The sequence below is a fragment of the Cygnus atratus genome, chromosome 8 (genome assembly GCF_013377495.2).
Source record: "Cygnus atratus isolate AKBS03 ecotype Queensland, Australia chromosome 8, CAtr_DNAZoo_HiC_assembly, whole genome shotgun sequence".
NCBI lineage: Eukaryota > Metazoa > Chordata > Aves > Anseriformes > Anatidae > Cygnus > Cygnus atratus.
In genome coordinates this window covers 29798528-29824028 of record NC_066369.1, presented here as the reverse complement: position 1 = coordinate 29824028, position 25501 = coordinate 29798528, and the positions used below count along the sequence as shown (strand labels likewise).

Sequence of the window (25501 nt, the reverse complement as noted above, 5' to 3'; positions counted from 1 at the left end):
GACCATGGCTGAACTGCTCTTCCCAAAAGGAAGAGGGAGAAGAACAAAGGAGAAGAAAAAGCAAGAGGACGGAGATCTGGCAAGGAACTAAAGGGAAAGCTCTTTAAGAAGTAAAGACCAATGCTGCCAGTGAAGGCTACATCCCTCTCCTCCAGGTCACATCCGTTCTTCTGGCTCTCCCCTCTCTGTGGGAGAAGTGAAGTAGGTGGCCCAGTACTCAGGAAGAAATATGGGAAGTAAGGATTCAGTAAGGTTTTAAGTCACAGAACTGGCCCCTACCAAAGTACATCTCAGAGCAGCACAAAGATTTCAACAATCAGTCAAAGCAAAGAAGGAAAAAAGTTATGAGTATTAAGCAAAAGTCATCTGAAACCTGAAGTGTTTCTCCATACCTGTATGACACTGTTCTGGGCTGAGCTAAGGTGGTAACTCTCCCAGATTGCTGGTTGTTGCAAAAAACAAAATCCTCCCCTTTTAGTTCTTCCTTTTCAATAGCTTCTAGGTCAACAGCAAGCCCAGTTACTTTAGAGTCGATCCAAAGCTTTGTACCTGAAGAAGTAAAGGTGTAGATGTAAACTTTTGCTTCCTCTGTCTCTGCATCTTCTTGTCACCTTCAGAAATAAACCCCTTAGCTCACCATGTTCCAAATGTGGATGGTGTGTGATGATCAAGAGACTCAGTGATACAGAACACAATACAGAACATTTATTTTGAAGGAAATTTAAACCACACTAAACTCTTTTTTATAGCAGCTGGCTTCTGATGTACCTTCTGTAAGGCAATAACAGGAAATGCCAGATCTTTGTGGAACTGAGACATGCTTAGGTACAACTTATGTGACAGATGTTTCTCACAAAAACACGATTAGGAACAGTGAATCCATCCTTCATGCAGGGAGAGCATTGCAAAGCCCTGCTCCAGCACGGATGACTGATGTCAATTTGGTGCCATAAATATCAACGTTAATTAAACCACCAGAGCTCCTTGCCAGAGTCATTAGTCTGCCATTGTGGTTAACACAGCTCCTGCTGTACGTGATGCAGGTGACAAAGAAAGGAAAGAACCTCCTTTCACCCAGTGAGTGCTTTCTCAGGCAGGCTGATAAATTAGTTTGCTGTTGACATACCAAATCCTAACCATTGATTGGGAGGGTGAGGGAGAATTGAAAATTAATTTGGCCTTGAAGAGGTACCTCAAATCGTACATACTGACGCGATGAAAAAGCAGCAATTCAGATTAAATCTGAAGAAAATGCTTGCTGAAATTTTCACCCCAATCCTTCTCCCTCCAAGAAATCACTTCATTCATTTCAGTGCATCCATTACCACTCGTATTTCCTGAGTTCCTCACTGCTGCTCTGAGGCAGCCTGGAGAAGGTAAGAGTTCTGCCAGCAAGAGTCTGGAGACCACACATAAACCCAATAGGGGAAAATCCTCACATGCAGGGACAACCACCTCACTCATTTGAGACACAGTATGGAGACTGGAAAGGCAAATTTCCATGTCCATTCCAATGCACATGAAGCCATCAGAAAAAATAGACCAGAGTCACAGTTTGTTGGGCTGCTGGGAAACTAAAAAGGTTGCTACAGCTTCTTGTACTGCAAACAGGCCCATGAGCTGCTCCAGGAAATCTCCTCCAAAGAGCAGGCTCCACTGAACTACAAAACTATATTCAGAGCTGTTGCTGAGTACAAGGTCTCCAGCCATCTGGCAAGGAGAAACTTTGCTCCTGAGTACAGATTACAAAACCAAAATGCAATCATGTACCATAGAGTTCATTTGCATATGTTGGTTGTGGCAAAGTTACCTCTGAAGTCTGTCACATCTATCATTATTATTATTGTTAAGTGTGAAGATCCATAGAATCAGCAGTCAACAGTAACTGAGACAAATTCCTGACAGAAATTACATGCGTAAACAAAATAGCTCAAGCCTGGAGTCCTCCTGGGGATGTAGCTAGACAGAGGAAAGTGATTCTTCGCAGACAGGACAAAGCTGCAGCCACTTTCAATATTACTTGCGACAACTGTAGGTAAACATTTGAAGAAGCAGCAAGAAAACGAAGCTGCAGCCTATTAAAAGCCAGACTGCCTTGAGCCTGCAGAGCTCTTCATTTGAATATTTTATCATTTGAAAGACTGAAAACAAATTTGCGCTTTGGTATAAAAGTGAAATTTCTAAATACAAAATTACAACAAATGAAAAAACTTTTTACGAACCTAAATCCATCTGTTTTTCTGTTCCTGACTGGGTAGCTTCAGTATCCAATCTGCCTTTTTGATGGCTGCTGCGTGCTGTAGTTCCAGAAGACAGCGAACTTACGCTAGCATTTTCTTCATACTTCACAGAGGAGAAAAAAGTAATTAAAGTTAGAAGGCAATAGCAGCAACTTACATAGAGATATTTAACGTGAGCATTGATTTTACAGCAAACGTTCACATTTCCTCAACTACATTCATATTTCCGTATTCAGATAACTATGAAATACTAACCGTTCATCTAGGCACTATATTAAGGAGAGGTGTGAAAAATATATTACGCGGTTGCGATATAAGCAATTGCATCTACCTGCCTGCAATCCAGGCAGAAAGTTGTTTACTTCTTGTTCATTTGTTGTTTTTAGTGACAAATGTATAGACTGAACATTGTGCACTGTGGCATAAAACTGCCAGCAGAAGCTACAATGTTAGCCTGTTTATGTACATAGCGCATAAGGAGATAAGTCAGACAAAACCTGAAACGCTCTGTTGCTGTGACATTAAATCCTTTTCCACTTTAGTTTCTTCCTATAAAAGCATGGAGCTTAGAAGCTGGTGCACGGAAGACTGAGGTTATCACTTTTTTCATTAGCGAGTGAATGAACAACAACTCAGAAGGAAAAGATATTCTCAAGAATACTTGAAGTAGTCATATGAGTTTTGCAATTTACCCAAAACCCTGTCTCCTCCTACTCCTTTATCTACCAGAAATAGATATAAAAGGTATCTTTTTACCATTGCTTCTGCCATATCATTTTTCACTCAACTCCATCATCATCTAGCTCAAGGAACTGATTGGGTCTACAACTAATGAGGAAAAGATGGAGTTCCTTTCACTGACATTGCTGCTGAGGAGCCTGGCCTACTAAAACCATAACCTGACTCCAGCTGTTACTGAAATGCATCAGGTTACTAGAGCTTACAAAAAAAGAAGTGAGCCCAGGTGTCTGAGATGGGAAAGAAGACCCAAGTACAAGATGCCTGTAAATGGACTAACCAGAGCGTGTGCCTTATTCAAGCAGGTCAACGTACAGACACTAAGGAACTCAACAGAACCTTCCCAAGTATACAAAAGGATAGATGGTGTCCACTAGAGGTACCCAGATCTCATCTAGTAATTAAAACAAGAAAGATTCCTTACAGAGTTCAGATCTGGAATTTTCCTTGAGGTGTACAGGCCTCACGGTCAGGGTACAGCACTGAGCCCTGCGCAGCACTACTTACCATTTGCTCCTTACTGAATGGGTATTCCAGGGACTGCTCAGGACTTAAGTTAACACTAGATCTGAAGTCTTGTGTTTTAGCTGCCTCAAGTTTCTCAGCCCATTGGTCTGTATTGAGGTTCTTCTCTGAGCCTGCTTCCTGCCGATACGAGGCACTGTATTTCAGGAAGTCTAAATGGTCTTCATACACATCATCTACCAACATCTCCCGTTCCTCATCCACGTCTTCTGTTCTGGGTTTCCAAAATTCACGCATCTCCCAGGACTCCTTCTCGTACTCATTGTCATTTTTAGAAAGCTGGAATGACCTTCCCAAGTCCAAAATTGGTTCATCAACAGCTTCTTCTTTAAAAGGTGTTTCATCTCTGAAGCCCTGCATAAAACATTACAGGAATATAGATTTTTACATTTGGTTTCTTGCTAACTCTTTTAAAGCTGTTTTATGTTAGAACTGTATTAAAATTACATCCTGATTTTTAACGTGAAAATCTTCTACCTTATGCATTTTTTTCTCAAAGAAAATGCACTCTCTGACTTATGATTTTAATAGCAAAAGTAGGCATTGCAATTTCCTTTAAATATAACGAAATGTAAGTTGGACAGCTCAGATATTGCTGCAGCAATATCAATCAGCTAACCAATCTAGACTCAAGTTAGGGAACGAGGATTATTAAATTTCACTAAAAACTACAGGAAAAAGCACATACAAATCCAGCTGAAGTGTCTTTGTGGCTCGAATTATTGTCATTACTCTGTGGATGCACGCACATTTCTTACAAAACAACTGCAGCAGTTAAATACAAGAAGAGCCTGAGAGCTGGCTGACAGTAGGACAGATGACCATATACTCAAAAAAAAAAGACATAATTGGCTGCTCACACTCTAATAAATAATTTGCTGTTTAAAACAGTAGAGAACTCAGTTTTCTACTGAGTTCAAACCACAGAGCAAGGTGCAACAAAACCAAAAATACATTCAACCCTGCACCAAAAGATCTTGCTCAACACTTCTTTTTCTGTCACTTGTAATGTGCCCCCCAGTTTCCAGTGCTCTGTGTTTCTCCTAAATTGAATGGGGAGCTACTCAGTGGCTCATGGGGTGAGTCTGACTACAGCTTGAGCCTGCACAGGTGTCTCCAAAATTTTACACCTTGCAGAGTGACCAGAAAGCTTGCCACACATTGAAAGCTCTCCTCAGGCTACCAAGCACGTACGCCCAAACCTGATCTTCAGGGCACCGAGACCCCAAATACTGAAACCAATCTACAGATTCAGGGGTCCTGACTCAAAATATTTTTCTTTCTGCTTCCTTCCCCTTACCATGCTCCCCAAGGTACTTCACTATTTCTGACCCTTAATGTCAGAATTCTGTGTTGTTAGAAAAAGCCTCAGACACTGCCAGAAAGTGCTCATAATTCAAATGAGAGTCAGGAAAGAAAGCAAGAGACAGACAAGAGCATAAGGAAACAACACAGTAAGGCTAGCTGGCACGAATGCACCACATTAATAGTCTAGAAATTACCCCATATTCATAGGCGTTAAGTGTTCCTTTTTGCCCTGTGTACCTTGATCTCACTAAATACCTGATCTGAAGAGATTCTGATTCTCTTCAACATTACTTCTTTTCATTTTGCTTCTGCAGCATCGTTCTCCGAACACTGTAGGCTTGTAAGAGGCACCAGCTTCATCACAATCTAAAGCAGCTGACTTTGCTCAGAAACAAGGCAGCGATTTGTATTGCCATCTCCCAGTACAGCACGTAGGTACGTATAACCACACACTGCTGCACTGCAGTACCAGGCTCTACCAACGGAACAGGGAATCCTGCTAGCACAATAGTGAAGTCTACTGTTGGAGCCTATAAAATGTTTAAGATTTTTGTTTTGAGCCAGCTTCGTCAGCACTATGCTAGAACACCAGAGCACAAGCCATCATGGCACACCACTCTTGGCTCTCATATGAGCAGATAAGGTAATAAATGGATGGCATTTTTATAACACTTCTCCATGCTACCATCGATTCTGTCACACATAAAACAAAACCAAACACAAGCAAATACCCCTGCTTGTATTTTGTACGAACTGATTATTACAGTTCCTATATTCACCAGGACTGAGATTCAATACTCTATGTACAGATACTTAATAACATTACCTTTATTTGGGAAGTAGGGAAACAATCTGAGCTGGCAGAGGACTAATTTCTCTGCCAGGAACTCTTCCTATACACCTCATGAGCAATAAATTCCATTTTGCCTCATGAAAATCAGTAACACGTCCAAGATAATTTCTACGTAGTACACCTACATCTACCCCATAATAGTGCTCCTTTTGGTGGTCCTAAAACATTATTTCAGCATTAAAGTTAGGTTTGTGTCCACAGAGAGGTAGACAGGTTTAACAGTATGAAAATCTAGAATTTATTTTTATCAGGGTGTTGTAGTTCAAGATGATCCTTTACATACTCTCTTTTTCAGTCTAAAAAGAACGCATTTACCAATGTGAATTAATTCACATTTGTGGAGCATTTGGAAACAAATGACAAAATCTCTCCCCCTCTCTACAAGTCAGTACTGCAATACGATTGCCTATGACCATGGTATCTGAGTTTCTCTCACTGTCTTTAGTGCTTCATCCTCCCACAATCAAGTTACTTCTCAGAAAAAAAAAAAGGAAGAACTGAAGAAGAGACTAAAGAAATTACTCAAGACAATACAGGAAGTCTATGAAGGAGAAATCTCAAGCTTGCCCTGTACAGCAGACTAATTCTTTGTTTTGCTTCATTGTAATACAAAAACTACTAGTAATATAGCATTCCTATTTCATATCCAAGGTATCCCAAGGTATTTTAATCATACAGTAGATTTGATAGGGCAGTCCAGGAACTGCATTGGGAAGTACAACGTATATGCCTGGTGTTCACAGCACAATTAGCATACAGTTAGCTGTTAGAATCTAGAGGGAAACTAACCTGAAGCATATCCAACACTGAAATCTTATCTGAAGGGCACGCTATCTTCTGACTTTAAAATGTTATTTCCTGTCCTATAAACTTCAGCTGAACCAAAAGAATAACCAAATACCTGTGGTGCTTCAAGTATTATTGAGAAATTATCTGTTGGCTCTGGAGATCCAGGGCTGGGTTTAACGCTTCTGGTATCCACACCGTGCATGTTCTGTTCCTCTTTGCTTTCTCCCTAAGAAAGGTGATCAAAACAGTAAGTCAGTAAGACAAAACAAAGAACTAAAAGCTCACATTTCTCAATAAACAAAAGGGAAGAAGGATAGACAGCTGTTGGAAAAGAGGGCGAAAAAAGTAACAGAATGATAAAAGGGAAAGTCACCACTGGAGAAGATGATAGAATAATACCTGTTCTCTTCAGGATATTAGTCCGCATACAGTTAAAAAAAAGATGCAGAGGAAAGACAAAGATAAGAACAATGACATAGCACTTTTTTTTTTTTTTTAGAAAAGGAAAGAATTTACTTAACAACCTTCCTACATTTTTATTTCACCCCTCCGCTACCAGTTTGAATTACAAGTGCTTTCTATTGGATTGTGCTTTACTTTAACTAATTTTGCCTGCTTGCCCTTGATCAACAATACCGCAGTGTTCACAAGTAAACTACTGCCTATTCCAAAGCCCTGATTTCAGAAAAAAAGGAAATTCTACTTAAATTTACAGTCTGGACTCCAAACAGATTAAGTTTCTCTGATGCGATTGGAGCTCAAGCAAGCACTTAGCAGTGTCTCAGAGTGAAATGGACTTTAGCACATATTTGATTAATTTGCCAAATTCCTTGAACCACATTACGCCTATGCATAAGGCCAGTTCACACCCAGGTTTGCCCAGACATGTCTTCTGATTTCATTTGGATGGTCTTTCAGACGAATTTGACAACACCAGTTTCCCCATCAGACCTTCAGGCCTTAGAGCTGCCCATTTGCCAGCTACCCAACACATATCCGAGGTGCACACACAGCAAATAAGCAGCTTTCCACCTGCATATGAATTTCTCCCCCAAAATACAGCAACCTGATCTACATGTCACAGAATGAGACAGAAAAAAATTGCAGTTCTTACCACCAAAGGTTTGCAGATTCCAAGAGAAACTCTTCCTGGCGGCACAGATTTCAAAACTTCCACTGCCTCTGCCAAAGTTGCACTGTCCAAATACTTCTCATTGACAAACACCAAGCGGTCACCCGGTAAAAGCTCACCACCACGTTCAGCTACTCCACCTGCCACCAAAGAGCTGATCACAATGGCTGTTCTTGTTGGATCTAAGGGATCCTGAAAAAAAAAAAAAAAATCCCCAGAAAGGCAATGCTTATTTTGAACAGGTAAAGAGCAGTTAAGCATGCTCCTCATCTTATTCTACACAATAGAAGTTTGCTAAGACATTAAAAAGGACTGTCTACTAATACAGTCATGGCTTGCAGATTGCAAAAAGAAAGGTTTGCAGTAGGGAGATATTCTGTCACTTGCCTAATCCATTAAGAAATTTTTAATTCTAAAGCTGACTGATGCCCTGCCTGCCCTCTTCTTACATACGGAGAAACAGCCAGGCCAACCTGCAAATAAAGAAACAACACTGGCACTCTTCCACAACCCTCCATCCAGCCTGCTATGCGCTAGTGTTACATAAAATAACCATTCTGCATGCTATTCGAGAGCTTCATAGCAGCAAAAATGGTTTTAAAGATCACTATAAGATTAGAAACTTAGTTTAAAATATTAGTTTATTAAATTTAAGAATTAAAATTACAACATACAAGAAACAGCACTATGCATTTACCGAACTACTGCTGTATTGGTGCTTTGTGAAATCTACAGGACAACTTCCAGAAATTTTCTCCACTCATGAAGCTTCCTTAAGAAAGAGCAGAGGATCAGCACCAGAAAAGCAACTAAGCTCTTTACTGAGGACACAGCACTGCAGTGATGAATACAGACAGAGCACTGTGAAGCAGACAGCATCATACACATTGGAGAAACTAAACTGATGAAAAGAAATTCACTTCATCACGTTTTTTCCAGTATTTACCTTTGCATTGTTACTTCTATCATAATTATGTCATTTCTATGACACATTCAGCCATTTAAAATTTCATCCTCAATCCAATGAAACAATCAAAAATTATTACAATATGGCAGAAAGACACTCAGAAGTCTGTTTTTCTTTTTAGATCAGAAACCCTCCTTCTCCTCCCCCTAAGTGCTCATAAAGTTCAGAAAAGTTCCTTGTATGTATGCACTGTGTCTTCAAAAGCATAACCACGAACTATTATTCCCTCAGGACCTGCATCGTATTCAGGGCATGGGAGGGACCAAAAAATGCAGAATCCCAATCATAAAGACCACCATGAATTCACACCTCAGTGTTAATTTGAAAACAGGAATGTTTTTTTTCACTCCTTATTTTTATACAACCATACACTACTTTCCAAGAGAACATTTTTTAAGGTATGTACAAACATATGAGGCAATGAACATAATATCTGCAAGCGGCTGAAATCAGAGGAGTGAAATTAGAGTTCAGCAGGAAGAGCCATGCTGAGGATGGATTCAAGTAATACCTACTAGTAATAATTCTCTGTTGTTCTAATGCTTAACCCCATCATTTTATAAACTTCACAAACACTGGGTGTCAGCATCGTAGGAAGAGACTTCCTTGCTAGCATCATGCCCCGATAACCAAGCCTAGGAACTTCCCTCTGCTGCACATCGCTGTTCTGCCTACTGAACGAGTGCCAGTTTGCTCGGCTGTCCGACGGCTTGTACCTCGTACAACGCAGAGTGGAAAGGATTTCATGTGTTTCAAACACCAAGCTATTCGCATTGTGTACAGTTCAGGAATTACTAGAAGGCAAAAAATAAACCCCAACAAATGCAGGAAGTCCAGAAAAGTACAAAAGGATTCCGAGAAGTAAAAACAACAACAACAAAGTTTGCTTTAAAAGAGCTGAATTTTGAAAATGTAAAGTTACTGCTGCCCTTTGTGTCCAGAGGCAGCTTTGCCTGGCCTTACCAAGAAAACCACGTGCCCAACCATCCTGAGGATGGCTGAGCACAGAAGAAATACTCCGTTTGACACAGAATCTTGAGAGGTTTTCAATTCTGGGGTTTGCTCCAACACATAAATAACCTTTTGGACTTCTTTGCAAAACCAGGATCATGTTAGGACAGCCGTTTTGAAGCAAGGAAGGCACTGCTTGCACTAGGAAGGCTTTGCTGATAGAACCAAACCAGCAAGTTTTCTTATCATCGGCTCATCTTGCCATGGCAAGCAAGGTTTATGCTGGCTCCCTAAATGGGTGAACGCTCTCTCAGCAAAGCTGCACCTTTGCTGACACAGCAGCTTTCATACTATAACTTCTGCTGGCTTGGCTATATTGATTAAAAAACCTGAACAAAACAAAACCAGCACTCATCTTTACTGATGCACATAAGCTGACAAAGGTTTGCAAGCGAATGGCTGGCCCGGTAATTATGGCACTGGCTGAGAACGTAGGAGAACCAAGCTCAACTCCCTGCTCTATCTGATCCAAAGCTTCTCTCCTTTTGGTTCCAGATCAGAGGCACTGAAGCAGGACATGGGAATCCCACCATTAGCTTCTCCTATACAGATATTCAAGGCCAGTGGCCGAGCCACCCCTTTTCTGATGACAAACAGTCCTGTTTCAATGCAAATTTTCACTGAAATCAAAATATTTTGGCATGAATAAATCAGCGTGTTTTGATAAGATTTAGTCTAGCTGACAAAATGTTCCAACCAAGTGTAATCCTGATGTTATCAAGGAGAACGGTAAGAGCTCCTGCAAACAGATGCAGCTCCCGTGCAGTAAAGGTCTGAGAGCAGCAGGGTTAGCAGCTCAGCCGCGCAACATCTCACGGAGAGCCTAAGTCGGGTATCAGAACTGCTTCACAAAAAGCAGCAAAAGAAATCTGCTCAAGAAAGGGAACTGTATCAAAACCCATTGATCAGGCAAATACAAAACAAAGGTTATAACTCCACTGCTGGTTTCAAGCAGAGGGAGCTATTGTACAGGAAGAGAAGAGCAATGTAGGCTGCACGGTGACAGGGTTAAGCCCGTAATGCGGGCAGTGCTGTAACAGCCCCACGTGTTCGTTACCAGCACCATGAATCACAACGCGACTGCCGAGAGGAATGCAACAAAAGCCACATGTGGAGACAGAGACCTACCGAATTTCGAGGTGCAATTACTGATACACATCTCTATGACTTAACGTGAGGGTGACTGCCACTGTGGGTCGCACCGTGCTTTTCTTACGAAAACAAAAGCAGCAATGGTTTTTGGGAACCTTGCCTTACAATTTCAACTCAAACGCACCCTAAGGAACACCACCTGCTAAAACAAGACAGCAGCCGTTAAATTCACATTCATCTCTTGTAAACAGTGAGTACAACTGGACAAGCAGTGCTAGCAGCCAGCTGAAAACCAGATTCTCACTTTCTGTACTAAGTGCAAGAGACAAGCTCGCCCTGGAGTGCCCTGACGGGCTTTGGGGCCACCTCCACAGTAAGAGACCCGCCAGAGCCATTCGAGGTCACTGAACGACGCTGACTGCGACTGTACGCACCTACCCTGAGGCTCTTGATTCACTTGCCTTCTGTTAAGCCAGATAATAGCGATTTTTAGTCACTAGCAGTCAAGGTCTGCACTTCAGTCTGCTTTACAGCAAAGAGCCCGTTTACTTGGACGCAGTTTCCAGGCAGGGAAGAACCCCTGTCCCCAAGCCCAGCGCTGAGATGTTGCAGTAATGGCACATTGCTGGGATACAGCAGGGACTCCAGGTGGATAGCTGAAGCAGTTGTTATATTCCCACAAAACCCTGTGTTACAGCAAGGAGGGAGTGTGCACAGGACAGCCCTGTGCACGCCGAACCAGGGCTGGTACCTTTAGCAAGGAACTTGTAACCTCAGCGTACTGCACGAAGGAACCCGTCGTGAACAATGAGGAGAAGGAATCGCACTGGAAAGTAAGGCTGTGCGAAAAAACTCCTCACTCGCAAGGCACTGATACAAATTCAAAAGAAAGAAAAAAAAGGATTACACACAAAAAACCCTGCAACTTGTATGAATAATGAAAGCTGACCACTGCTGTGCATCAGCAGCAGCCCTGGATGCTGGCCTCCAGGTTACCCTTGGAGAAGGCAGTACGTTGCGGCTGTTGTCTTTCCCTTTGTGCTGGAGCCAGCCACGGAGTATATGAACTTGTTCAAAATAGTCACAATTTATTCACACTTAGCACACCGTATATTTAACTGCACTGAACCGGAGTTCTTCCCTTCCCCCCTACCGCTCCTCATCAAAATCCACCAATGTTTCCTGGAGGCCAGGTGTCAAATTTTTCTCCTCCTTTTCAGAGCCTCATTTGTTCTGGCTTCATTTAGCAGTGCAAAGAGTCAGGCAGGGGCCACTGCAGTTGCTGCCTCTGGGATCCCTGTACTGCTCCTTCGTACTGGAGCAGTACGAAGTCTCTTAAAAACCTGAGATCTGCTAAAACGTTAGGAGTCCCAGGAGGACGGAGTTAACAGAGTCCTACGTGCACCGCTGCCGGTGCGTAACCCCGCTGCGGCTCCAAGTCAGGGTCCCACCGGTGACGCTCGCCGCCAGCACCCAGCATCCACGCTCCGTGAGCTATCCTTCGGAAACAAGTCTGGAAATACAACCAACACGGATTACCTCTGTCCATCACACCGGAAAATTAAAATGATACCCATCTCCGACAGCAGAGGTTTCTGCAGCAGCCCCCAGAGGGCACTGCAGGCCGGCCCAGCCCAGGGCGCCCACCCCGAGCACCCAGCCAGGAGCAGGGCGCCGGGGGCCGGCTGTGCTGCGACTCGACTGGATGTAAGCAGCTACCACATTTTCTGGGGTTTTGTTTGTGTTTTTCCTCTTTAAAGGCTCATATGAAAATGTAAGACAAAGCCGCGGGTGACTGACATTTACTGCACCAAGTCACTCTCACTCACTTGCAGGCTATATTAGTTTTGGCACCGTGCAAGATCTAAATTCAGCTCGCCTGACTTCCTAGAATATTTTAGCTTTCTTCAAGCAACAAACTGCCTGCTGCCACACAAACACTCCTCTGAAAACACACATCAAAAATAGCATGGCAAAGAATCCCAAAAGAAACAGTTTGAAACTTTTTTTCCCTGTACCAATTTTGATTTATCTGAACAATTTTACAAGTGCCAATTTGTATACTGCAGGTTTTTGCGAGAGAGCCAAAACAAACACATGTTAGAGCTCAGAGGTCAGAGCAACCCAGCTTCATTACATTTTGCATGGGACCACTTCCAGGTCTAACATACATATACATATTTAAAACTCTCCAGTCTGCACTTGAGTACGATAGCAGACTGAAAGACTCCGCAGCACAGCAGTGCAGCATGCTGCATGAGGAACACACAGACATCAACAACCACGAGGACCAGACGAGTGCCTTCGATGTTCATCTTACTATCAGGCAGAACGAAGTGCATGAAATCATTTACCTGTACGCTCAGTGTAATGAAACTACTCCCGGTACTCATCCAGGCCCTCATTTTGCCAAGTGCCACTCACTGCACTGCAGAACCCCCTCCACAAACACACACCGACAGTCAGCTGGGTGCAGGAGTCCAGAAAGAACCAACCTGCACCTTTCTCCAAGCCTTTAAGTACTTCCATACTGGAACAGAGAAGAGGTGGAACCAGGTGTGAGTGAGGTCCAATCCCCTCCTTAACGTGGCCTCAATTTGGGCTTGAGACCCGCAGTTCAAACCTTCTGTTCGTTCACTCCTGCAGATTTACAGGAGCTGGTCTTCAGAACTGCCAAAGGTACTCAAAGCCTAAAAAAACCCCAAACCATCCCTGAGTAAGTGCTCAGCTAGTTTTCGTTACACCCACCGTGCTTCACACTGCGGCCAACAACCATTGAATTCAAGATACCGTGGGCAAGCACACGGAAACACAAAGTGTTTAAGACTTGTTTCTGCCACTTCCACTCACATGTGACTGAATCGAGCAGGACTGCTTCGGGAGAGGCCCACGCAGCGCGAGCGGCCGCTGGCTGTGCCACAGGAACACAAGCTGGCGTGCTGTGCTCACACCGACACAGAAAGGCAGCCAAGGAAGAAGACTGAACTTTGTTGTGATGTAAGGCAAAGCACTGGAAATAAAACGTAAGTGTTTATTGATCTGCAGAGAGGGAATAAGGCAAAGTATTGCAGAAGCTCTAGGGGACAGCCAGCATTAATCAAAACCTCCGTTGTGGGAAGTGTCAGCAAGGAAGCAGGAATCCACAGAGGGGGAAAAAACAAAAAGCAAACCCGAGCCACACCCAAAGGAGAAGAGAGAACAGGAAAATAGGAGTAGGTGGCTCCAGGGGTTTCCCACAGCGGGCTTTCACCATCAGTGACCTGAAGTCGTCCAGGTGCTCTGCAGCAAGAACGAGCACGGTGGCCAGGGACTGCTCAGCACGTCCGTCCGTCTGTCCATCCATCCGTTGGGGCCAGCGGGCACGGCGCAGCCAGAGCTCCTCGGCAGTTCACCCAGGCTGCGTTGCAGGCAGCCAGGACGAGTGTCCCGGGGAACGGCCAGAAGAAAGAGAGCTTGCTCACTGCTGTTCTTCTCGAATAGAAAAGATGAAAGATAGGCACTGACTACGGCAGTTTTGAAAGCGGCACTGTGCGGTGGGCTCACGTGCACGTCGCTATCTTTTAATATATCAAACTTTTCAATCAACCTGGGGTTTCATCCACCTTTCATACTTGCTCTCAACACAGCTAAAGTCACAGGGATTACATTCATTAGTCTCCTAATACCTCAGACTTTCAGACTTCCATCTCCAGAAAAAAAACAAAAAACACACTGAATGCTGACTACAGGGAAAAGCCATTGAGATAAGGGAAAAAAAACCCTGAACTCATAAGGAAATGGAAGAAAGCCACTGTGTGATGAGATAAAAGGGAGAGAGATGTGTGGGAATAAAGAAAAATACCACCGTGCCAAGGGAAAGAGTCGTAACCTGCATAACCTGCAGCCAACGGACTTAATGCACGCTCTGAGCTTGACCAGCTTTTGGATTCAAACAATCCCTGAACTAAAAATCCACCTGGATAGTCTAAAAATCCACCCAGACAGCCAAGCAGGCAGCTCCACAGGTAGGCACAGTGACCTCAGCTCCGCTAACAGCCCGTGGCAGCGCAACACGTCTTGTCAAACCAAGCAGAGCTCTCCACATGGAGACCTTGCAACCTAGAGAGCAAAAAACATGAATTATGGAAAATGTGCTACAGAAAGAGCTTCAAAAGAAAAGTAGGGAGAGAGGACAAGCTGATGGTGGTAGGCTTTGTTTGCAGTTTTTTGTTTGTTTGATTTTTTCCTCCAACAAGGGGTTGCGGACAGTGACAGTGGCCAAAGACGACTTGCGACAGCATGGATGGTGGAGAAGACAGAAGGGTGGGAAAAAGGCTGCAGGGAATTTTAAGGCTACTGAGAAAACCAGGGGAGGACAGGAAAAACTCTAAGCGCAACAGTACTATTTGGATTTGTGGAGCAGCACCTCCCAGAAGGGTGAGGCATTAAGAAAACAGAATACCTCACAGCTTCCATGAGCTTTCAGAGTTCTTCACGCTTATCCATCGGCACCAACACACACCTCGATCTCAGAAGTTCAGAGCGAGACTCTGAGCTGGCTGGGTTGAGCTTTTACGTGCCCGCTGCTCCACCATCTCCACATGCTTACTTAAAGGCTAGCACAGCTTTTAGTTAAGCAGCCCTCCATCACATAGTTTCCCCTAGTTTCATCTACACTACCTTACCCTTGGTGAGATTTGCTAAGTGTTTTATAGAAACTTTAACTACAGTTTTGGCCCTTTAAATACTCTGCTTCTCTTGCAGGCAGAAGACATCTGTGGAATAATAATGAATTTCTTTGGTTTGGGGTTTTTTGTTTTATTAAACGCTATTCTTTCTAGCAGGAAATGAAAAAGAACAACCAGATTGGTAGAATTCGGGGGAACAGGGAAAACATTTCTAAAGGTTAATAATAATACTGCTCAGTATTTACTTCAAGGATATGTGACAACCCAAAGAAAAACAGATGTTCTAAGTAACACTCTGCTCTCTCTGCACACTCAGGTATTGTTCCCAGCAGTGGCTGTTGCAGCTCACAACAGACAGGCTCAGTGCAGGAGCGTCACCCCTAGGACACGCCACGCCGCTCCGTGCACGGGATCCCTTCCTACCTTCTCACCCAAAATCAGACTGATGATTCCCTCCAGCCCAACTTCAGGGCATGCCCAAGCCCTAACACGCCTTCCTGCATCCCAGTTCTTCAGCTTCTCTACCTACCTAAGCAATGTATTCCTGCGCATCTGTCTGTATCTCACGCTGAGATACACAGTCTCTTTGATTTCTTATTAACGTGGTTTCTGCTCTCCCAACGCCTTCAGTGCTGCTGTACTGAGGTTTGGAAACCACTAATCACGAACATCCTAGAAACTTCACCAGGAATGTGCTCAGCTGCATTCACCAACTCTTCAGTCCTGAAAAGTAGTATTTAAGCTGAACTCCAAGAGAATTTTTCAAAAAGCTACATTGAATTCAATACATGGCACACTATTAAGAATCATTTTACAAATGAAGCAGCTTAATATGATTTAAAGGATGCAGAACTTTCCCATAGGGGGAGAGAAGCAAATCCTCCGTGAGATGAGTACCAACACAGTTGGTACTGAGGCTTACAGAACTTTGATGTTAATGAATGTGGATGGGTTGTAGAGATGGGAGAAAAGCTGCCTTTATCAGTTTCCCCAGTACCAAGCTGATAGCCATTGTAAAACTGCTTTTTAATACAGCTGTGCAGCTTTTGCAAGTGAGCCACAGGTTTCCATCACATGATCAGGTGAAAATGTGCTTAACAAGGACATGAATATGCTGCTTTGTTCATGACAAACTTATCACAAGACAGACAAAGCTCAAATTATCACAAGAGGGCAAATGTTTAGGCAGCGACTTGTCCAAACATTCCAGCCTGCATCTCGCTGTTGGACGGTCCAAAATAGGAAAAAAAATCTGGTTGGATACCACCTTCCACAAATAAATCAGTTTGCTTTTTTGTAACTCTACATCTGGAGTCTGTTTGTTTGGGGTATAAGAAGCAAAAAAAGATATTTAGAGACACTTAAATTGCTTCACTTCCTGTTGTGAATGACTGCGCAGCGATTTTGTTGTAAAAAGAAAACGATCGTTTCCCATGCTCCCTGGGAAAAGGGCAGAACAGAACCTGCTGAATGTGCAGCGAGATAGACTTCAGTTCGACAGTACGAAAAAAAACACGATAATGAAGACAACCCCAGGAATAAGGCAGCTGTGGAGTCCCTGTAGTCAGATCACAGTAAAAACCCGGTAAGCACTGACCCGGGAGGTGAAGGCAGGCACACTTCATGCTGCTTCAGGTCTGGGTAGCACGAAGCCCATGGTGTGGACGTGCCTGTTACTGCCGGCATGGATGTGCAGATATTTACACCCACCTCAGCACAGGTGACCCCGTGAGCTCCTGACCACCAGGTCTCTGGGGCAGCCGGGTACTCGGGGACTTGCCCTCCAAGCACAGCATCTCCCAAGTGATCCTACAAGCCACGTCAAATGTCAGCCCTCTCCACTCTGAACCTCGTTCTCTCTAGTTTCACACACTTCTAAAACAGCTGCTTTAAAATACTCTGACTTCAAAGCACAGTAAATTAAGCTCCACATACAGTCCATTCAGCTTTTTGTTTAATTTGATAAAAGGTCATCAGACCATTCAAGTTGCCTTCTGGTCAATACTGCCTCAAGAAATCTGTGACTCAGCTACCTGTGGTTTTTCCAATATTTCTGTAAAACATCACTGACAGAAACCGTTTGCCTGCATGCACCAGGTCTTTGCTAAACACTATTTCAGGGCTACACAAAGTACCCTTTATACTAATGGGATCGCTTTTCTCTCTTAAAGTCTTCATCTTGTGTGATTTTTCTTCCCTCTCACTCTAACCCCCTGGGACCGCAGCCATTTTTATCCGGCATTTCTCCTGCATTTAACCTGCCAACACACCGTGCCCTCTTCCATTTTCACTTCTTTCTACAAAAAGGGGTTGGTCTCAATAACAACAGCTCAGCTCCTGACTTGCAGGCTCGGAGGTTTAGCTCCAGGCTAGACAAAGTTACCAACAAGCTGGAAGCTTTCAAACCCGCTGGCGTAGCCCTCTGCATCACAGATGATCCCAAAGCGCTCTACAAGCTGCGCACTGGGTCCCTCACTCACCATCAAAACCCGCTTGCCGCTAACTGTGCCAGCAACACTACATAAAAGTTAGTTAAGAGGTGAAAAAGAGAGCAACTTCTCCAAGTGAAATTACAAGGAAATTAAGGGAGGTAGAGTATATTACTTCAGAGAGAAGTTGGCCCGAGAACCGAACAGCACACCTTTTTAATGGCCGGGGGGGGGGGGCAGGTCCCTGCTCGAGGTGGAGCCGTACCAGGAGGCTGCTGCTCGGTCCCCAGCGGCACGATGCGAGGCCTTATCACCACAGAAAGCGGGCTGCAGGCCGAGCCTGCCGGCAGGGCCTCCCTCAGCGGGCTCAGCAGCCAGGCTTTATCAAGGAAAAGCAATGCCCTGCCTGAGAGCTTTGACAAGATCCCAACACAGCGGTGACAATAGAAAAATACACAGAAGGTTTCATTCTAATACCTCTTTGACGCTCGTTATTTAAATAAGCCATCACGGTGGGAAGGAAAAAAAAAAAATCCATTGAAAGCAATCATTTCAAGAAACACAGCCCGAGATCAGCCCTTCCCATCTACCTCCCCCCCTCAGCAAGTATTAGCCTCGCTAGCAGGACGCCAATTTCAAACATTTTAACACTTCCTGCTAAGTATTTAGAAATTCGGACATACAGCAAAAAGGAAAAGAGATCTTTTTATACCCAGTGATCCTGTGAAGCTGAACAGCACAAATACAACCCTGTCATGACAAAAAGGCTACGTCTACTCTAGGTCCCTAACGGCATCCCAAAGTTTTAGGAACACCTGAACAGTCCTCTGAAGAGGGCCTTAATTAATAAATAAATAACGGAGAAAGCTCTGTTTTGAGCACCTAAATCGCTCAACACGGACAAAAGAAAACACAGGACAAAGTAGCAATACCATTGATTTAGCATAATTGGTATAATTAATTTGTAATTAGTTCATTAAAATATATAGGCATTGGAATTATGCTTGTGCATTTCTGGGAATATCCTGTAAGCCATTTGGGACATGCTTATCATTTGTTTGATAGATGAAACATTATTAGAAAGACAGCCCATTAAAAATTCATATACTAGAGTAATAATTTCTCGATCTCAGCACTCAGTTTTCTAAGTACTCAGATGCCTCTTCTACCTCACTAAGAGTTTTCATTAATACTGTTTGTTCGGAGCATGACGTGGGAACTGCAGCGTTTCACACAACTGAAGCACGATATCCTTTACACCAAGCATGCCGCCCGTTTTGAGAAAACAGACAACAGAGTATAAATGGTATACCAGGAGAACATTCAGCACCACATCATGTTCTATAATCAAAATTAAGATGGAAAGGTAAAAAGCCTTGTGCTTCAAAATGCTTCAGAGAACGCAGTAGTAAAATACTTGCAGGGCACCCTGAGCACCCCAGTGTCTAATTAGCATTCTTCCACTTCTGCAGCACATCTGGCATTGCTCACTGGCAGAGCAGTTCCCAGCACAAGCACGTCTGGAGGAGCAGGCTTCAGGGGTTCTTAAATACTGCAGGTAACAGTCACCAGTCCCTCACAAGCAGCGACTGAAATGGGCCGGTATACAGCGGTACTGCAACAGCATTTCAGAGATGGCATCATCATGACTTGATGGGAGTGAGAAGTAAGGCAGAATAATAGTGCATCAGTTTTTCTCCTGTAATGCTACTTTAAACATTCCTACCTATGTTTCTGAAGTCCTACTGCTATTTCTGAAGTTCCATTTTGACCAACAGCTACAGAAATATTTTGATCTTAAAACCCAGAATATTCACACCCCCTCCGAGCTGGGTACCCAACACCAAAGTTTCCTTAAGCTTTTGTAACGGACTGAGAGAATCACTATGAGTGTAATTCTCCGCACCAAGAACAGCCCTTCTGCTCAGACTCACCTCTCAGAAAGTCGTTCCCTCCCAACCCTGCCTCCACCAACACTAATGGGAGCCTAGAAGGGTTGGTTTGTCACTGATGTACCTCATTTAGACGCATGAAGCTAAGCCGTGTACATATTCATCTTGGATTTGCTCATCGAGTAATCCGATGATTTTTTTTAGATGAACAGTGGATATACGTGCAAACAGCGTACTTGCCACTATAAGTCTTGAATCTCCTTTCACAAAACAAAGAGTATGTGGCTCAAAGCTTTCATTATTTTTTAAAAGGGTAATTAAAACAAAAAGTCAAAAACAGAGTTGGATATCCAAATCCTTTAAACCACAGTTATAAACTTCACTGTAATTTTGTGCTTCTCAGCAAACTTGCTTTAGCAATTCTGAACAGTCTCCCAGTAACCACACAAATTTTTCCTCCCCTCTAATCTAGCATGGACAATTACTTGTTTTCTTTGCCCTGCACTCAAGAATATGATGGATATATTTACATAAATGCACACACAACCACAGATATCTATATAAAAATTAATCTGCAGATGATGAAAAGTGTAAAAGATCTAAGAGGCAAATCCCAAACAAAAGAGCATACTTTATACACAAATATCTTGTCTTGAAATTATAAAGATCTGAGATTAAGTGGTTTACCACTCATTTAGAATTGATTAGAATATATTTAAATTTAGCTGAAAGTATCACAACATTGCTCATGTATTTGCATCTGTGAATAAGTAAATAAAAAGCCTGTTATTAAAGCCTTCATTAATTCTGATTATATGAGAACTTAAAAGCAAATCTGTGTATTACTGCTCTGTAAAGACTCCTAGCAACTCTCCAGTAAAGCTGGCACTGTAACACAACATGTGTCAGTGAAAATGATTAACAGGATCTATTTTCAGTAATCTTAAATCGCACTGGTAAAATATAGAATTAATGGTTTTGCATAATACTTCAGATATTTTTTTTTATTTTAATTCACCCCCAATTCATGTCCTATTGTATCAAAAATATAATTGAATTTTATATCACTTGACATTTATGCAGAACAGTTGAATACATTTTATTGAACTACAATGTTAAGGCAGCACTCAGATGTGATGTGTATATTATTATGAAGAGCGATCCAAATGTTTTATTTCCTTACAAGTATGATGGTTAGAAGTTAAAAAATATATCCTGTTGACTAGAAAAATTAAGAACATTTCATTCTGACTTCAGATTTTGAGTTTCTATACATTCAATTGAAGCCAATATTTTGGAAAGAATAATTAACTAACTTTGGAAGAATTTTCCCCCAATTAAACACTTTTCTGTTGATTTCTAAAGAATTTAACAATTAAGCATATAACCTGCCAAAAAATGTTTCTTCTCGGAGAAATCACTTTTAAGCTATAAATGGCTATTGAAAGTCTTTTTTTTTTTTTAAATACTGAAAATTCTACCTTCATCTCCAGCATGCCAGTTTAATAGTTTAAGCAAGGAGGCACAATTGAAAAATTTGTTAATTAGGTTCTTCGATCTCTATTCTTACACTAATACATTAAAGCAATTCATTAAAGCAAATTTATATTTTACAGAAACTTGAGTTTGCAACACAAATTCACCTGTGAGCCCCGACATTCCCTTTTGACTGTGAAGGGCAGTCATGGTAAAACTTTAACTTCATAAACTCTCCTGAGAAATCAGATAGTTTTGCTTTTATGGCTTGATTCAATATCTGAAATGGTGAATCTTTCCATGACTTGAGTAGGACCACAGATTGCAGACTAGCACTGCATTTATAAATAAAAGTGATTTGGGGCAGCAAGGGCAGAAAGAAAAAGACTAATTAAATATGGTACATAGGTGATATTGCAATATCTAAGAAAGTTTTTTTGCACTACACCTGAGAAGTCATTCCAAGTTAAAACAAAATAAACTAAAAATCATCCCCCCCAACATTTAGCCATCAAACTCAGAGTTATGAGGTAAAGTTTGATTAGAAATTTTGCACTTTATCACAGTCAATAATCAGACTAGTTTTGAATATAAACTATAGTGTACAGCTTAGAGTTGGCCTAGAAATAAATTACTTTTCCCTACAGAGTTTCGGGGCCCAAGCACCAAGCTGATGACTTACTTGACCCAATAACCAACATCACAAAACACTTTAAGGCACCATAGAAGACAAAGGATCAACGGAATTTTTAATATTTAGTGATATAGAAAGTATACCTGATAGTCTAAAATGCTGAATCCTAAGCCATTTTTGTCTTTCTCTAGTTCAATAACCTTCACATCAGGAGACCATAACGCTAATTCCCCTTCTTCTTCAGGATTAATGTCTTCCTCAGGTTTCACCTGTAAAATAAAAACTCTAGTTCAAATACTATGCTTTGGAGTTCTTTACAAGCACTATTAAAAGTTTGATTATTATTAATGGCTCATACATGCCCTAAAATATGACCTTTTATTGAATTACAACTTCTTTGAACACCAAATCTAGTTTTAGATAGTGGTACCTTCTGCAACTTGCTGCCTTGCACACTCCCTTGCTCCTATGCCTACGTGTTCTGAGCACTGGAGCCCAACCTGGCATATGAATACCTACGTATTAGACAAACTAGTTGTAGCAATACTACTAACCTGTTACATGTTGATGAACCTCAGCTGTCCCATTAGATGCATAAAGGAAAAATAAATGTCTTAGCATAAAAGATTTAACCAGTCACAGTCAGCTTATGGAAAGACCAGATGTTAGAGAGATGATCGGACACTTGTGGCAATAAATATGTAGACAACAATCTCTTAAATTGTAACTATACAAGTAGTATTTAGTATGAAAAAAAGTTTCTTTTACACCTCATCACAGAAATTGAGAAAGAGGTATAGTTACACAGTTTCACTGTTTAAGGAGAGCTTCATAAACACATCTTCCAAAAAGACATCTTTTTTGTCTAACTTAAAATGCATGTTTTAACTTAAGTGATATTTTACCAATATAATCTTTACAAATTATCAATGTATGTCACGAGAAAAATGTTACAGTCGTAACTTCACGCATTTAACTTCATTTCTTTGGACAGATATGCCTAGCACACAGAGCACTACTATGAGGCAAAAGGAAGGAATTTCCCCCACACATGCACTCTTTCTTGTTATTTTGTCAAAGAAAGCAGAAATATTGTGAAACTACTCTATGGAAAACGCGACCTCTGTTCATCCAGTATTGCCTTATGGCAAAGATATGCAACTGATAGTCTGCGCATAGAAAATGTTTTTTAACATGCATGGTCAAAAAACTGCGATGGATCAAGTTCTATTTGCAATGGAAAGGGCCTTTTACAAAAAAAGCATGACACTGTGCACCCTACTCTTCCATGAAACATCCATATTTCATGTTTAACTCTCCTCCCAGAAATCCTAGCTTACGGGAAATTACATCAGAAAAGATGAGAAATCAAGGTGTAAATACTTTTTATAAATAGGAACAACCATTACAAGCGTCAAGCTTTAGTTTGAGACTTTAAAGCTTCTGCAATGGAAAGAAACATTAAATTTAATATTTTTCCAGTTCCATAAAAAAACTACTCAGAACATGGAAGTAATCAGCTAATGGTGGCAAGGATGTGATTGAGTATAATTCAAAGCTCTCACTCACCTATTAGGTGAAAGAATGATGAATGGGATGTACACAGTCAGCATGTTAGCTTGGTGATTTACCTACCTTGTATTTATAGTACAATGAAGTTTCTCATGACCAACCTGTATAAACTGCAGTAAAAGTAACACTGTTGCAAACATGAACCATCTTTCACCCAAACACCAGCAGTCACTTACAAGCCCAAAGGTAGCTGTATATGACAACTGAGTACAAAAATGACTTGTATAACTACAAATATACTTTAGGAAATGTTGTTTAAGACTGTTGAAAAGTCTGGATCAAACAACAAAAGGAAAACAGAAACACACTTTCCCAAAACAAAAGTTGTTGTCCTTACACCCAACTGAATGACATGAGAAGTCTACCTTTTGTTCTGGAGGTGAAACTCCCACAATGGGTTCATCCAAAAGAGACTCATTGCCATCATCAAAAAGTCGCCGACAGCAAACCATCGTAAATGGAGGTGGCACTTCTTTCAGAAAAGTGATTGCCTCACGGCGTGACTTTCCATACAGCTGAACTCCATTTACCTGCACAGAAGGGAAAACACACATCCACACTAAGTTATTTAAAAGGATGTCAACCAGATTCTTTTATTAATTTTTTGTGTATTTGTCTTTCCCAACTGCATATGAAAATCTACTTTTACCGAGGAATTACAGCAAAGCTTGCATAGTGTTATTAACACTTGCTTCTTAAGTACACGTGCATTACTATAAACGTTGAACTTCATCTGCAAGATCTTGTGACTACTGCTACATCATGTCTCTGCTCTCTTCAGCTTCCTACAACTCCTCTTCTGCTCACCACATTTCCTACTCCAAACCTTTCCTGGCATTGTAATTTCATTTTCACCTGTTTCTCTGATGGGCTTCTTTTTTTTTTTTTTTTTTCTTTTTAGCATTAGGCTCATTTGTTGGACTTTAAAAAGAAAAATTCAATTTTCCAAATTTCCAAGAAACCACAGATCTCCCTATGCTTTAGATGGGCTCAGTTTTGTGCAAGACCACACAGCAGTCTCACTTTAGACTTCGTTTTTCATATTCTTTTTTTTCCATCTTTTCTTCCTACTTTTTACAGTGTAAATGTAGCTTATACTGCTGAGGAACACGGAGTTCCTCTCCTCCTAAAAGCCAGCTAAGGAGAAAATTCAAAGTGGTGTAGCTCACCTCCAACATGGTAAGACGAACTGCCACGTTTTTTTCCTGTAAGAATTGCAGCAACTGCTGAGCTATCAGGCTAATCCATTAGTTAATTATTTAAACAGAAGTATCTACGCGTAAGGATTTTTTAATGCATGAGAGTGGCAGTGTGGTGGAAAGTTACCAGCGTTTCTCAGCATATTGTGATTGATGGAGAAGAGCTACTGTGCACTCCCAAGCAGACTTGGGGACTCCCATTTCTCCTTTTCAAGCTGCCAGAAATAAGCCTCTAAACACACAAGGTGCCAAATACCCCATTCAGTTACCACAGCCCTGTAGTTACTTGCACTATCAAATAGGAGTCGGTGAAATTCCAACTAGCAAAACTAGGACACAAGGAAGCAATTTACTCCTAAAAAAGAACACCATGAAATTAGCTAAAATTAGAGAAAAAAAGAAAATACCATGCTTTCTATCATAATTCAAACACATCATTAAAAATAATCAGCATTCAACCTTCTGCATATTAAAGAAAATTCCTGTACTGATCACATTTTAATCCCGACTGTATCAGGCCCAGGTAGAGCTGCTTGTTTGGGGAATGTGGCTGTCACTTTTTCCATTGCAAACCCGTACTTAAAGGGATTTATAACTTGGCTGCAAAAACACACTCTGGGCTAAACCTGGCGTACATAGCTTTAGCCCTGGAGCACATTTTTATTTTGTTGGTTATTTTTTTTCCAGCTACAGAGTAGAAAAAAAATGTATGCTCACTAGGTCTGAACATATCTGTGAACTTAATTGTAAACACACAGTAATAAGTAAAATTGTTTAAAATATCTACAATTAATGTTTCCTAAGTTACTCTGCAGCACTCTTTAGCATATTGCTTTTAGTATACAATTTTTTGTTTAGCGGCCAAGAAATTTAAACAACACTTTCAGCATTCCATTAATCCCTTCCTTCAGGAATCAAGATTTCCTCCATTAAGTGATAACTGAAAAAAAATGTTTTAGGTCTTATATCAGTATAAA

General features: G+C 41.7%; 1 protein-coding gene across 1 annotated transcript in view; it reads right to left on the bottom strand.

The window, feature by feature from the left end:
* PATJ (PATJ crumbs cell polarity complex component) overlaps window positions 1–25501 on the bottom strand; it is a 140657-nt gene that overhangs the window by 87495 nt on the left and 27661 nt on the right. The window contains 7 exon segments of the mRNA XM_035564351.2: window positions 393–549; window positions 2223–2343; window positions 3486–3857; window positions 6566–6679; window positions 7568–7777; window positions 21897–22010; window positions 23670–23855. Coding sequence (XP_035420244.1) covers window positions 393–549; window positions 2223–2343; window positions 3486–3857; window positions 6566–6679; window positions 7568–7777; window positions 21897–22010; window positions 23670–23855 — 1274 coding nt within the window.